Raw genomic sequence first — 13,701 nt, 5'->3', positions numbered from 1 at the left:
AGCCCACTAATCTACTACTGTATGAATTTTACTAGTCTAGGTACCTCATGTCCTTGGAATAGTAAAGCATCTACCTCTTGTGACACACTTATTTCACTTAGTATAATATCCTCAGGTTCCATCCATGTTGATATGTGTCAGTGTATTACGGGTGTGTATAAATATGTGTATATTAAAATTACATGCATGTATGTGTATGCATGATTGTAATTTCTGTATGTTGTGATGTTTCGATGTCTTAAAAACCCTTTCTGGCTAGGAAGACACTGCCCTTCCCAGGATTAGTCAGTTCTTAGAGACAGCAAAGGGCCAGCCAAGAACACGCCTTTGCCATGCGAACTGACCTGTCCAGAGCCATGACTCCTCTGTCTGGCCCCAAGCCCCAGGAGGCAATATTCTTCTGTCTTAGTCATCCCAGGGCCAGGCACCAGGCCACTAGAGATCACCCTGTAGCCCAAAGCCCACTGGAATTATTCAGACTAGCCAGTCCTAGCTGTTTACCTGGCCTGCTGTGCCTCTTAAGAAACTCCAGTTAAGGTCACAGCCTAACTGCCCCACCACCATCACCACCATCTTGCCCTGTCTTCTTCCTCCTGACCAGCCTGGTGTCTTTTCCACTTGGTCCTGTATGGCATCCTTCCTGAATCTAGGACCTGTGAGTATAATAAACTTTGTTTTTCTGCACCTCTTCTCTTGTGGACACACCTGACTAACCATCAGATAAAAGAATACAAAACGGTCAGAAACCCCTTCCTTTCTAAAACTGAATAATACTCCACTTGTATATACTACATTTGGTTTACCCACTTATCCCTTATCCCTTCATGAGTATGAGGGTTGCTTCTGCCTTTTGTTTATTGTGAATGATGCTATGAACATGGGTGTACAAATAAATGTTTGAGTCCTTGCTATTAATTCCTTTAGGTAAATTCCCAGGAGTGGGATTGCTGGGTTATATGGTAATTCTATGTCTAACTTTTTAATGAACCACCATACTGTTCAATTCACCATAGAAGCTGCATCATTTTTCATTCCCACCAGCAGTGTGCAAGGGTTCCAATTTTCCATTCTTGCAACATTTGTAACTTTCTGCTTTGTTGTATTAGTAGCCATCATAATGGGAGTGAAATAGTATTTCATTATAGTTTTATTTTCATTTCCCTAGGGACAAATGATGTTGAGCATCTTTTCATGTGCTTATTGGTTATTTGTTTATGTTTTTTGGAGAAATGTCTAAGTACTTTGGTCATTTTAAAATCAGATTGTTTGCTTATTTGTTGTTGAGTTGTAGGAGTTGTTTTTTATATTTTGTATATTGTCCACTTATCAGACATATGATTTGCAAATGTTTTTTCAGATTCCATGGATTGCCTTTCCATTTTGTTGATTGTGTCTTTTGATGCAAAGAAATTTATAATTTTGGTATAGCCCAATTCATTGATTTTTTTCTTTTGTTGCCCATGCTTTTGGTGTCATATTCAAGAAATTATTGCCGAATCAGATATCATGAAACTTTCCTCTTTGTTTTCTTCCAAGAATTTTGTAATTTCAGGTCTTAATTTTAAGTCTTCGATCCATTTTGAGTTAATTGTATATCATGTAAGGTAAGGGTCCAACTCCATTCTTTTGCATGTGGATATCCTGTTTGCCCAGCATCCTTTGTTGAAAAGACTGTCCTTTTCCACATTGAATGGTCTTGGCACCCTAGTGAGATCATTTGTCAGGGCTTAATCTCGAATCATTGAATTATAAATTTGAGCCGCCTGTCTCCTATCTACTTCCTGAGCCACTTTCCTAAATTCTCCTTTTACTTTAGCATGATGCTGATTAAAAGAGAATTTGCTTAAAACAGTTAATTTTCCCCTAGGTTTTGTGTGCACATGCATGTGTGTATATGTTTATTCCAAACTCTTATCTCTTAACACTTTCACTGCAATTGTGCTTACTACTCATTTGGCACTTCCCACTTCAGGTTGTTAAGGCTTTATGTCTGTAGGCCCTTTTCATTTAATGAGAGCAAAAGCTCTGGAGACCTCAAGTCTAATAAATACATGAAACAACCAGAAAAGTCTCTTGCAAACAGTAGGTCCTCAGTCGTCTAACTTGACAAGTGTTTGGAGACCTAACACTTGCTAAATCCAATTAAGTTGAAGAAAGATGCTACTTACTATTCCTAGTAGTTAGCAAAGCTCAATCTTAATGAAGAATAATCCTTTTATAAATTTAAGCACTTTATGCATAGTACATAGAATTGTGTTGGGCTGTTTTTCAAAATGCCAACAGCTCTTTGAAGTTCATGTGACTTGGTAGTACTGACAGATGTTACAGTAGATGCCTCAAATTCATGATCATTGTCTTCATTTTCACGGGGGTGTGGGAAACATAGCTTAGGCTACAGACTGCTGGATGCACAAGTTACCAAGATGCTGTGAGCTCAGGAGTGCCACTCTCTCAGTTCCAAAAGTAGAGTGCAGAAGTCCATTTTTGAATGATTTAGGTATTTAGCCAAACTGGAGGAAGCTCACTGAGATAATTGCGGATACACACTCTTGTTTCCATAGAAACAACCCCTTTTATGTGTAATGATTCGGGCGTCTTGATCATGTTCCTCTTGGGCAGAAATGTTCTGAGATTGGTACTGTCCTCCTCTCATTGTTGCTGAGAGCTACAGAAAGGGAACCTCCTTTCTTTCAGTGGATGTGGGCTCCTGATTCGGGGGTCGGCTGTCTGAGCAACCTCATTACTGGTCTCTGCCAAGGAAAGATAAACTGGTTTTCTTTAAGGCAAAATGAGCCAATTTGACGTCTGATGCACAATGTTAGATGTTATAATTTCTCAGTATATACATTTTATGACCTTTTAATTGAAACCATAATTCCTTAACTTACTAAAGTGCTATTCTTTTTTGAGTTGTAGAATTTTAATTTTGTGATATGCGTGTATATTTCCTTAAGTTATAATAACAATGTCTCTTTAAGTCATAAAAATAACAGCAAATCAATATTGCTTATTCTTTGGTGTACATACTCTCCAGACATTTGCAAGGATAGATAGGTGGCCAGGTTATGGATAAGTAACCTGCACTGTCCCTGAGCTACTCATCACTAGGCTTTGCCTTTATAGAAAACTTTGACATTAAGTAACTTAGACAATGTCTTATATTTTATCTTGTTATATTTTCCTTACCATACAATTAGCTTAACAAATATTAGATTATCTTTATAGTCATCTATGATTTTCAACTTGGAGTATATAAATGTCCTGTTTTCCTAGACTTATTAAATGAAAATAAGAATTTCTCTTCCTTTGAGAATTGTTTTTTTATTAAGGTATCATTGATACACAATCTTATGCTCAGGCTTCACGTGAGCAACATTGTGTTACTATATTCTCTCCTGTTATCAAGTTCCCACCACGTACCATTTCAGTCACTGTCCATCAGCATAGTAAAATGCTGTAGCGTCAATAATTGCCTTCCTTCCCCATGTCTCCCCTATATTATGTGTGCTAATTATAATGCCCCTTAATCCCCTTCTCCCTCCCTTCCCCACCCACCCTCCCCAACCCCTTTCCCTTTGGTAACCGCTAGTCTATTCTTGGGTTCTGTGAGTCTGCTATTGTTTTGTTCCTTCAGTTTTTGCTTTGTTGTTATACTCTACAGATGAGTGAAATTATTTGGTACTTGTCTTTCTCCACCTGGCTTATTACACTGAGCATAATACCCTCTAGCTCCATCCATGTCGTTGCATATGGTTGGATTTGTTTTCTTCTTATGGCTGAATAATATTCCATTGTGTATATGTACCACCTCTTCTTTATCCATTCATCTACTGATGGACACTTAGGTTGCTTCCATGTTTTGGCTTTTGTAAATAGTGCTGCGATAAACATAGGGGTGCATATGTCTTTTTGAATCTGTGATCCTCTTTTCTTAGGATAAATTCCTAGGAGTGGAATTCCTAGGTCAAACGGTATTTCTCTTTTTAGTTTTTTGAGGAACCTCCATATTGCTTTCCACAATGGTTGAACTAATTTATATTCCTACCAGCAGTAGAGGAGGGTTCCCCTTTCTCTGCATCCTCTCTGGCATTTGTTGTTTCTTGTCTTTTGGATGTTGGCCATCCTAGCTGGTTTGAGGTGATATCTCATTGTGGTTTTCATTTGCATTTCCCTAATGATTAGTGATATGGAGCATCTTTTCATGTGCTTGTTGGCCGTCTGAATTTCTTCTTTGGAGAAGTGTCTGTCCAGATCCTCTGCCCATTTTTAATTGGGTTATTTGCTTTTTGGGTGTTGAGGCATGAGAGTTTCTTTATATATTTTGGATATCAACCCCTTATGGGATATGTCATTTATGAATATATTCTCCCATACTGTAGGATGCCTTTTTTTTTTTTTTTTTTTACTGATGGTGTCTTTGCTGTACAGAAGCTTTTCAGTTTGATGTAGTCCCACTTGTTCATTTTGCTTTTGTTCCCTTCCCAAGGAGATATGTTCATGAAAAAGTTGCTCATGTTTATTACATTCAAGAGATTTCTGCCTATGTTTTCTTCTAAGAGTTCTACGGTTTCATGACTTACATTCAGGTCTTTGATCCGTTTCGAGTTCACCTTTGTGTATGGGGTTACACAGTGATCCAGTTTCATTCTCTTACATGTCCAGTTTTGCCAACACCAGTTGTTGAAGAGGCTGTCCTTTCTCCATTGTATATCCATGGCTCCTTTATCATATATTAATTGGCCATATATGTGTGGGTTTGTATCTGGGCTCACTATTATGTTCCATTGATCTATGGGTCAGTTTTTGTGACAGTACCAAATTGTTCTGATTGCTGTGGCTTTGTAGTAGAGCTAGAAGTTAAGAAGCATAATCCCCTTCCCTTTATTCTTCCTTCTAAGGATTGTTTTGGCTATTTGGGATCTTTCATGATTCCATATGAACTTTAGAACTGTTTGTTCTAGTTCGTTGAAAAATGCTATCAGTATTTTGATTGAATTTGTATATTGCTTTAGGCAGGATGACCATTTTGATAATATTAATCTTCCTACCCAAGAGCAGGGGATGTATTTCCATTTACTAGTGTCCTCTTTAATTTCTCTCAAGAGTGTCTTGTAGTTTTCAGGGTATACGTCTTTCACTTATTCCTAGGAATTTTATTCTTTTTGATGCAATTGTGAACGTAGTTGTTTTCCTTATTTCTCTTTCTGGCAGTTCATTGTTAGTATATAGGAAAGCAACAGATTTCTGTGTCTTAATTTTGTATCCTGCAACTTTGCTCAACTCAGGTAGTAGTTCTAGTAGTTTTGGAGTGGATTCTTCAGGGTTTTTTATGTACAATATCATGTCATCTGCAAACAGTGACAGTTTAACTTCTTCCTTACCAATCTGGATGCCTTGTATTTCTTTGTTTTGTCTAATTGCCATGGTTATGACCTCCAGTACTATGTCGAATAAAAGTGGGGAGAATGGGTATCTCTGTCGTGTTCCCGATCTTAGAGGAAAAGCTTTCAGCTTCTTGCTGTTAAGTATGATGTTGGCTGTGGGTTTATCATATATGGCCTTTATTATGTTGAGGTACTTGCCCTCTATACCCATTTTATTGAGAGTTTTTATCATGAATGGTTGTTGAATTTTGTCAAATGCCTTTTAAGCATTATAGAGGTGATCATGTGGTTTTTGTCCTTCTTTTTGTTGGTGTGGTGGATGATGTTGATGAATTTTCGAATGTTGTACCATCCTTGCATCCCTGGAATGAATCCCACTTGATCATGATGGGTGATCTTTTTGATGTATTTTTGAATTTGATTTGCTAATATTTTGTTGAGTCTTTTTGCATCTATGTCCATCAGGCTTATTGGTCTGTAATTTTCTTTTTCTGTGGTATCTTTGTTTGGTTTTGGTGTTAGAGTGATGCTGGCCTCATAGAATGAATTTGGAAGTATTCCCTCCTCTTCTACTTTTTGGAAAACTTTAAGGAGTATGGGTGTTATGTCTCTAAATATTTGATAAAATTCAGCAGTGAAGTCATTTTGTCTGGAAGTTCTGTTCTTTGGTAGTTTTTTGATTACTGATCCAATTTCATTGCTGATAATTGGTCTGCTCTGATTTTCTGTTTCTTCCTTGGTCAGTCTTGGAAGGTTGTATTTTTCTAGAAAGTTGTCCATTTCTTCTAGTTTATCCAATTTTTTAGCATATAATTTTTTGTAGTATTCTCTCATAATTCTTTGTATTTCTGTGGTGTCTGTAGTGTTTTTTCCTTTCTTATTTCTGATTGTGTTTATGTGTGTAGACTCTCTTTTTTTCTTGATAAGTATGGCTAGGGGCTTATCTTTTTTGTTAATATTCTCAAAGAACCAGCTCTTGGTTTCGTTAATTCTTTCTATTGTTTTGTTCTTCTCAATTTTATTTATTTCTTCTCTGATCTTTATTATGTCCCTCCTTCTACTGACTTTGCGCTTCATTTGTTCTTCTTTTTTCAGTTTTATTTATTGTGACTTTAGACTATTCATTTGGGATTGTTCTTCCTTCTTTAAATAGGCCTGGATTGCTATATACTTTCCTCTTAGAACTGCCTTGGCTGCTTCCCAGTTGGGGCCTTGCACTATTGTTTTCACTTGTTTCTGTATATTGCTTGATCTCTGTTTTAATTTGGTCATCGATCCATTGGTTATTTAGGAGCATGTTGTTAAGCCTCCATGTGTTTCTGAGCCTTTTTGTTTGCTTTGTACAATTAATTTCTAGTTTAATATCTTTGTGATCTGAGAAGTTGTTTGGTACAGTTTCAATCTTCCTTTGAGAATTTTAAAGAGAAAGATGAGCATGGTTTGAGTTGAAGCTACAAAACAAGTCTCAAAGAAAATCCACAGCTTTCCAACATATCCTTAAGATGTTAATGCATGAGTTAAAGGAAGTTGAATAGTCTTTCCTGAGCAAAATATTAACACACATGTATTTTTTTCTCCACAGTAAAACCAACTGTAATTGATGTTGACATCTATGTTAACAGCATTGGTCCCGTGTCATCAATAAACATGGTAAGAACCTATTTTCTTTTGTGATCTGATGGTCTTTGGGTCAGTTTGTTGTGACATTATTGTTGTGGGTTTCTGGTTGAGATTTATCATGCAGATTAAAAATTCAGTATTGACTTTTTAAATCTGTACCATTTATTGGTAGTTTAAATGTTGAAAAGTGGGGTAAAAACTAAGAAGTAGTACTTACAACATGAGCAGTGAGATGTTGCTGTATGATTAAAAGTATCTCATGCCCACCATCTCCACACATATATTTACCATCTGGGAATTTTAAGGTGTGGTTATTTGCAGTTAGGCATTCATTGGTTCTGTGTGAGCTCATTCATATTAAGGATGAATGTAAGGGACAGTTTTCTGATTTTTAGTTCATTTTTTTCAAGAACCAAGAGACCTGCCTTTTGATGAGTCTCAGGAGAGGTTATGAAATTACCCAGCTCATACTTCTGTCTTCAGTTTGAACTTTGAGAGTAAATAAATTGCCCTTTTAATTTTTTTTAACAGAGAACGCATAGGATCAAGTATTTTATTTCCCTGATTTGGGTATTTTCACAGGCTTATAAGCATCAGAAGCTCCAGAAGTAACTGTTTGCAATGTAAAGGAAGGCCTGCCCTGTATAAAGTGCTTAGCTGCTAGGAAAGTGTTGGAGTGTTAGAATATGTTAGTGTAAAAGTGCTATGTGTGCCTCAAGGGAACGAGTAGAATTATTCCAAGATCAAACCCTTGCATGTGTAGACCCAGGACGGCAGGGACTCTTGTATGCTGGCAGACAGCTCCGTGCTTTATTGCTGCGCATTGGCCCCTGGATTTGGGGTAAGGTTGAGGTGTAGGGTGTGAATTGACAAAATACTGATTTAAATGCTGTCCTTTCACTGCAATGTTCTGTGGATGGAAATAATCCCTCCAGAATTAGTAGCAAAATAATTTCTTTTCATTGCCAGATATTAAAATTGTTCATCCTTTCTCTGATAAGATAAAGGTTCCATGTAGGGGTAAAATTATATTTGTGGGTGACTCACTTAAAAAAATGCCCCACGCCTTCCATAGGCTGGAGGTGGAGACTAGCAAAGAGGTGAAGTGAATAAAAGTGAACCAGTGGGCTGCACATTGTGACAGGTAAATTGTGAAGGTAACATTCCCTTTCCCTGATAAACCACTATTCAGATGACTGTATAAAGAGAGTAATCGCTTCCTCATTTATTTGTATCTTATTCTGGAGTTTTATTTTCTAACTCTAAAAAAGAAGTGCCTCCATAGATATATAGTTACAACACTCTTTTAGGAGCAGATGCTTGCATTTATGTATGGAGGGATTTTCATGAACTCCTATAACTTTGAGGTCTTTGTGTCCAGGATTGAGCTTTGCTATTGGAATTGATAGAAAGTCCTGCCTGAAAATCATAGGCTGCAGAGGAGGAGGCTAAGTGACAGCCACCCACAGGGTGATAAGGACTCTGCTGGTGGCAGGCATCCCCCCTACCCCCTTGTGAAAGCTAGCAGCAATTGAAATGGATTTCTCTGCTGAGGTCTTCTCAATCTGAAACGGGTTTGATCAGCAGGAGTCTGCCAGCGTGGGACAGTGTGGGAAGGTACTTGGCAAAAGACAGGATGATAGGGCGTGTGACCCGACTGGGGAATGAGACTGACATGCCGTTTGAATGCCACAGGGGAGGTTGCCTCTGCCGGGGCCTAAGGCCCTGAAGATGACGCGTCTGGCTGCATCCATCGGTGGACCCCAGATGCACCTTGGCGTTTGGGAGCTGTGCAGCCTGACTTTGATCTGATGTGGGTGCAGGGTCAGATTTCATGAGATTAGTTCAAATCCAGTAAGAGCTCTAGTGAGACTCATTTCCTTCCTTTAAAAGAGAAAAATGAAAACAAAATATGTAACACAGAGCTGGCATTATGATTTAAGATCGTTATTTGAAATCATTACCTCTGACCCCTTCATCGAGGGGTAAGGTATGATCTCAGTCAAAATGGTCTGAGGCAATGGAAGACCTCCCTTACCTGAGAAAAATCCATGAGCCTCAGTTTCATGTGTGTCCTGAGGCGTATGCAGCACATTATTAATGCTAGGTCTTTAACCACTAGGATTGAGTAGAAAGCTTTTCCAATTAAGCCCTTATTTTAAAAAATGCCCTGAGTATCTTGAAAATTCATTTGGTCCAATTGTTTTTCTTCCTAGGCTATATCGCCACTGCAGTAGACTTATAAATGTTGGTTATCTTTAATTTGTGAAACGACAGCAGCTATCTAGGCAACCGTTGGCAGCGGAATGATAGGAGATGCGTTTTTCTGGAAATAGAGGCATATTTATCGTCTATTCTCAGCAGGGCTGGCCATCTAGGCTGTTCCCATATCTGATTCCAAATTAACTGGGCTAAGCAAAGCATAGACGTAGGCAGGGCTTTCTTAAAAAATATATCTAGGTCTACATAAACTCACCTATATTTAAATACTTAATTCTTAAGTTCTCTAGGGTGAATTTCTCTATCTCCGTGTTTTCAGCGAACTTTTGACATTCAACTGCCGAATGTCATGCACTCTGCTGATGTCGGTGGGTCAAAGGTGAATGAAGGCCCATTTCCTGCTCTGGGAGTTGCTGGTCCAGATCCATAAACAAACCAACTGTAGAGGGGCCAGAACAAAGACAGATTCAATGCCCAGCAACCCAGCAGAGGGAATATCCAGCAATCCCAAAGGAGATTGCAGAAATCTCATGAGGCAGGGGCTTCCAAGTTGCTTTTTTTCAGAAGGTTCCCGTAACCCCAGTGCCCCCACGTGCACTGGCCACGTCCGGCACCAGTGAACCTACACTGACACACATCATCATCTCCTTAAGCCCAGAGTTTTCGTGTATGCACCATTACACTGTTGTGCAGAAGCGTTTCACTGCCCTAAATGTGCTCTCTGCACAGCTGCTTCATGAAGGATGAGTATTTTTAACCTTTGCACTCTGAACACTTTGCTTAAAAGTCAAAGTGATAAAGGACTTCTTCTCACATTGCTGAATACATTACATACACCCTGTGAAACAAACCGCAATTTCAAAAGGATGTAAAGTTCTTCAAAGGGGACCTCATGAAAAATACAAGCAATTTAAAAGAAGAGAGCTGACTGTGTAAGCGGGGATTGGGGATTGAGTTAGCAATAATAGTAATAAAAAGAATATGAGGGAGACCAAAATAATCAAAGAGTATATTATGGAAACAAAGCACAATCTAAAGATGTGTAAGGATTTCAGGATGTAAATTTTTGTTGGGGTTTTGACCATAAACCTAAAGCCTGATAAAGTTTTGACTCTTTTCCCAAATACTCATTTAGCAGTCAAGGAGGGAGAGAAAACGACAACTTCCCCCTCCTCTCCCTCCGACTTTTTCTGCTTCTTTTACTGATATCATTAATACTGAATATCCAGTTTCAGACAATCTCCCTGATAAATGAAAATGAAGTTGCATTTCAATATATTACTTAACAGATTTATTTTCATTGTCTTGTTTACCTAGTTGTTGAGGAGCTTGGAAGTGGTTGAGATGGGTTGAGGAGAATCTTTTTTTTATAAAGCTTTAATCACATCTTCTGTCTTTGCTGTTACAACCTGTCTAAATGTGCAGAAATCCTCATAGAAATTGCTCATAGTTTGTTTCAGGACCATGGCAACACCATACAGGAGAGCTTGTAAGTTTATTTTTGAGACTGTTCACTGTAAGCAACCTTTTAGGAAAGGAACAAAGAACACTAGTGCTTTGATATTGATTCTGTGCTATTGATCTAATCTCCTTTGATCTTCACAAGATCATGGTGGGGAAGATATTGCCCTTTTCCAGTTATTTATGATGAGTCCGCTGAGGCTCACGGAGATGGGACCACAGAGCGACTGTCGCGACATTCCTGCTGTCAGTGTAAGGATGCAGCGGGGGCGTGTGTGGGGTTACAGATTTAACTTGGAACTTGAGGTGGAAAAGGCTGAGGGTAATTCTAGTGTGAGGATCATTTTCCTTTTTGAGAAAAAAAACATTAAATTAATAGACTTTAGTTTTTAGAGCAGTTGATTTTTTTCCCCAGCTTTGTTGAGATATAGTGGACATAGAACACTGTGTAAGCTTCAGGTGTGCAGCATGTTGATTGGATAGGCATACTGGATGTATATTGTGAGATGATCACCACAATGCGGTTAGTCAACACCTACATCACCCCACATTGTGACCTTTTAATTTTTTTGTGGTGAGAACTTTTAAGACCTACTCGCTTAGCAACTTTCAAATGTATAGTACAATGTTTCCTATAATCACCATGCAGTAGATTAGGCCCCCAGAACTTAATAAAGGAAGTGTGCACCCTTTGACCAGCATCTCTTCATCTCCCAGCCTGGAAACCACCACTCTACTCTCTGTTTCTATGGTTTCAGGTTTTTAGATTCCACAAGTAAGATTATGCAGTATTTGTCTTTCTCTGTCTCATATCATACACCACAATTTTCAATTTGTAGAAAAATTGGGCAGATATCATGGAGAGTTGCCATATACCTACACACACACACACACACACACACACACACACACACACACTTTCTCATGTTATAAACATCTTGCATTAGAGTGGTAAGTGTTACAATTAGTGAATGAGTATTGATACACTATTATGAACTAAAGTCTGTAGTTCACATTAGGGCTTCCCTTTGGTGTTATACATTCTGTGGCTTTTTCACAAATGTATGATCACATGTATCCACTAGTGTTGTATCATTCGGAGTATCTTTCACTGCCCTAAAAATCCTCTACTCTCTACCTATTCATCCTTACCTTCTAAGCCCTATAACTACTGATCTTTTGATCTTTTTACTGTTTCTGTAGTTTTGCCTTTTCCAGAAAGTCAACCCTGTGGCATGTAGCCTTTTAAGACTGGCTTCTTTTCCTGTTTTTAAAGATCTGCTACTAAGTCATCTGAGGAAATCCAGAACATGCAGTGGTTGAGTCACTGTGATGTGACTAATAGTGGTTGTGACTGTAAGCTACCCACAATTAAGGGGGTGGCTGTGTAGTCTGTGGGACAGGTTAAACATCACCAGAAACGTGGGCCCATCAGGCTCGCAGTGGTGTCTGTGAACTTCAACCCTGCTTCTCTTGCTTTTGGCTGACGTTTTAAGAGGTAAAGTCAAGCCCAAGAGGGAGGTAGGGAAATTCCATTCCAAAAAAGGTCTGTCATACTGGAGGATGCCCGTGATTGCTCCATAAACTTCTCTGAAGGCATCTAAGCTCAGGAAAGGACAAAGGCAAAGAGGGCTGCAGCACATAGTGCTACACTCATTTTGGTTGTCTTCACATTTATCCTGCTTAAGGTGCGTGATGGCTTTTGCATCTGTCATTTGATAGAGGCTCTTGAAAAATGTTCTCATCAGTTTTTGAAAAATGTCCATTTTTAAAAAAATGCTTCTGCACTGTTCTCTCTCTCGTTTCACATTCTAGGACTCCAGTCTGATGGATGCTAAGTGTTTCTCCCACGTCGCATTTGCCCCTTATGCTGTGGTCTTCTTTCTGTCTCCCCACTTTCTGTGCTTCTGTTCAGCAAGAACCTTCCAACTTACTGTTCAGCACAGATTCCCTCCTCACCTGTGTCTAGTGACCTGCCAAAGCCATCTGTTGAGTCCCTCATTTTAGTTTTTTTTAAATTTTTATTTCTAACATTCTAATAGATGTCAGTCCTCTGAAATCCTCCATCCTGCGATCTGTTTCCTGGGATGCATCGGTCATTCGGCGTGGCTGGTAGCTGCAGTGTCTGGCCATCCGTGCTACCATTCCTGTTGCCTGTGCTGGTGGCTTGGCCCTGTCTTTTTGGTATGCCTGGTGATTTTGATTGTGTACTGAAGTTTGCAGAGGCTTCAGGACGTGCTCCTTGTCACACATCCGGAGGTCAGCCTTTCATGGGGCTGGTTGTCATCTCCTGAGGCTCAGCTGGGCCCTGGTTCGGCCCCCCACCACCCCAGGCTTGAGGATGTGCCCCGGGAGTCCCAACCAAGGGCATGGGATGCTTACCAGTGGCACTCCAAAAAGGTCTTAAGCTCTAATGGTTTTGTTTCTGGCACCATAAAATGGACGAACCTTCTGTTTTTATTTTTAAGTCATTTTTATAACTGCTTTTTAACCTCTTCTCTATGCAGCTTAGTCAGTCCGTGCACTGAGGGAAAACCAGTGTTTGGCTCACTCCCCCCCCATCCGTTTTCCCTGAAGTTTCGGCTCTTCCTGTAAGGGCTCCTGAGCTGCACCACGCTCCCGGTTTGCCCCCGGCTCTTCGTGCTTCCCAGGCTGTCTCCCCGCCTGGCTTCTCCGCGCCCTGCACCACCCCTCCAGGAGAGATCTGCTGGGGCGGAGGGGGCGTGTGGGCAGGGCGGTCGCCGTGGTGAGCCCGCCTCCTCAGTTTTGGGCTCCTTTGAATAGACTCTTTAAATGTGCATTTTATCTAGCTTTTCTGTTTGTTCTTAGTGAGAGTGTCGGTCCATGAGAAGCTATCCCATCATAGCCGTGCATCTTTGGTTTCAGATTTTAAGTTTAGACGTTTTGATAACTAATAGTAAGGAAGTAATTTGGGGCCAAGAGTACAGCCCTAATGAAGCTTTACTGTGGGATTCTTGCCCCTGTTTTAGGACTGTCTCCAAACGCTTTCAGATTA

At 39.7% G+C, this 13,701-nt stretch overlaps 1 protein-coding gene across 1 annotated transcript in view; it reads left to right on the top strand.

Annotated features, from left to right (window-relative positions):
* Positions 1 to 13,701, top strand: part of GABRG3 (gamma-aminobutyric acid type A receptor subunit gamma3) — a 597,918-nt gene that overhangs the window by 47,059 nt on the left and 537,158 nt on the right. The window contains exon 3 of the mRNA XM_057494689.1: positions 6,967 to 7,034. Within this exon, the coding sequence (XP_057350672.1) occupies positions 6,967 to 7,034 (68 nt within the window). The remainder of the gene's footprint in view (positions 1 to 6,966; positions 7,035 to 13,701) is intronic.

The sequence above is a fragment of the Manis pentadactyla genome, chromosome 18 (genome assembly GCF_030020395.1).
Source record: "Manis pentadactyla isolate mManPen7 chromosome 18, mManPen7.hap1, whole genome shotgun sequence".
In the NCBI taxonomy this organism is placed as follows: domain Eukaryota; kingdom Metazoa; phylum Chordata; class Mammalia; order Pholidota; family Manidae; genus Manis; species Manis pentadactyla.
This window is presented reverse-complemented; position numbering and strand designations above follow the sequence as displayed.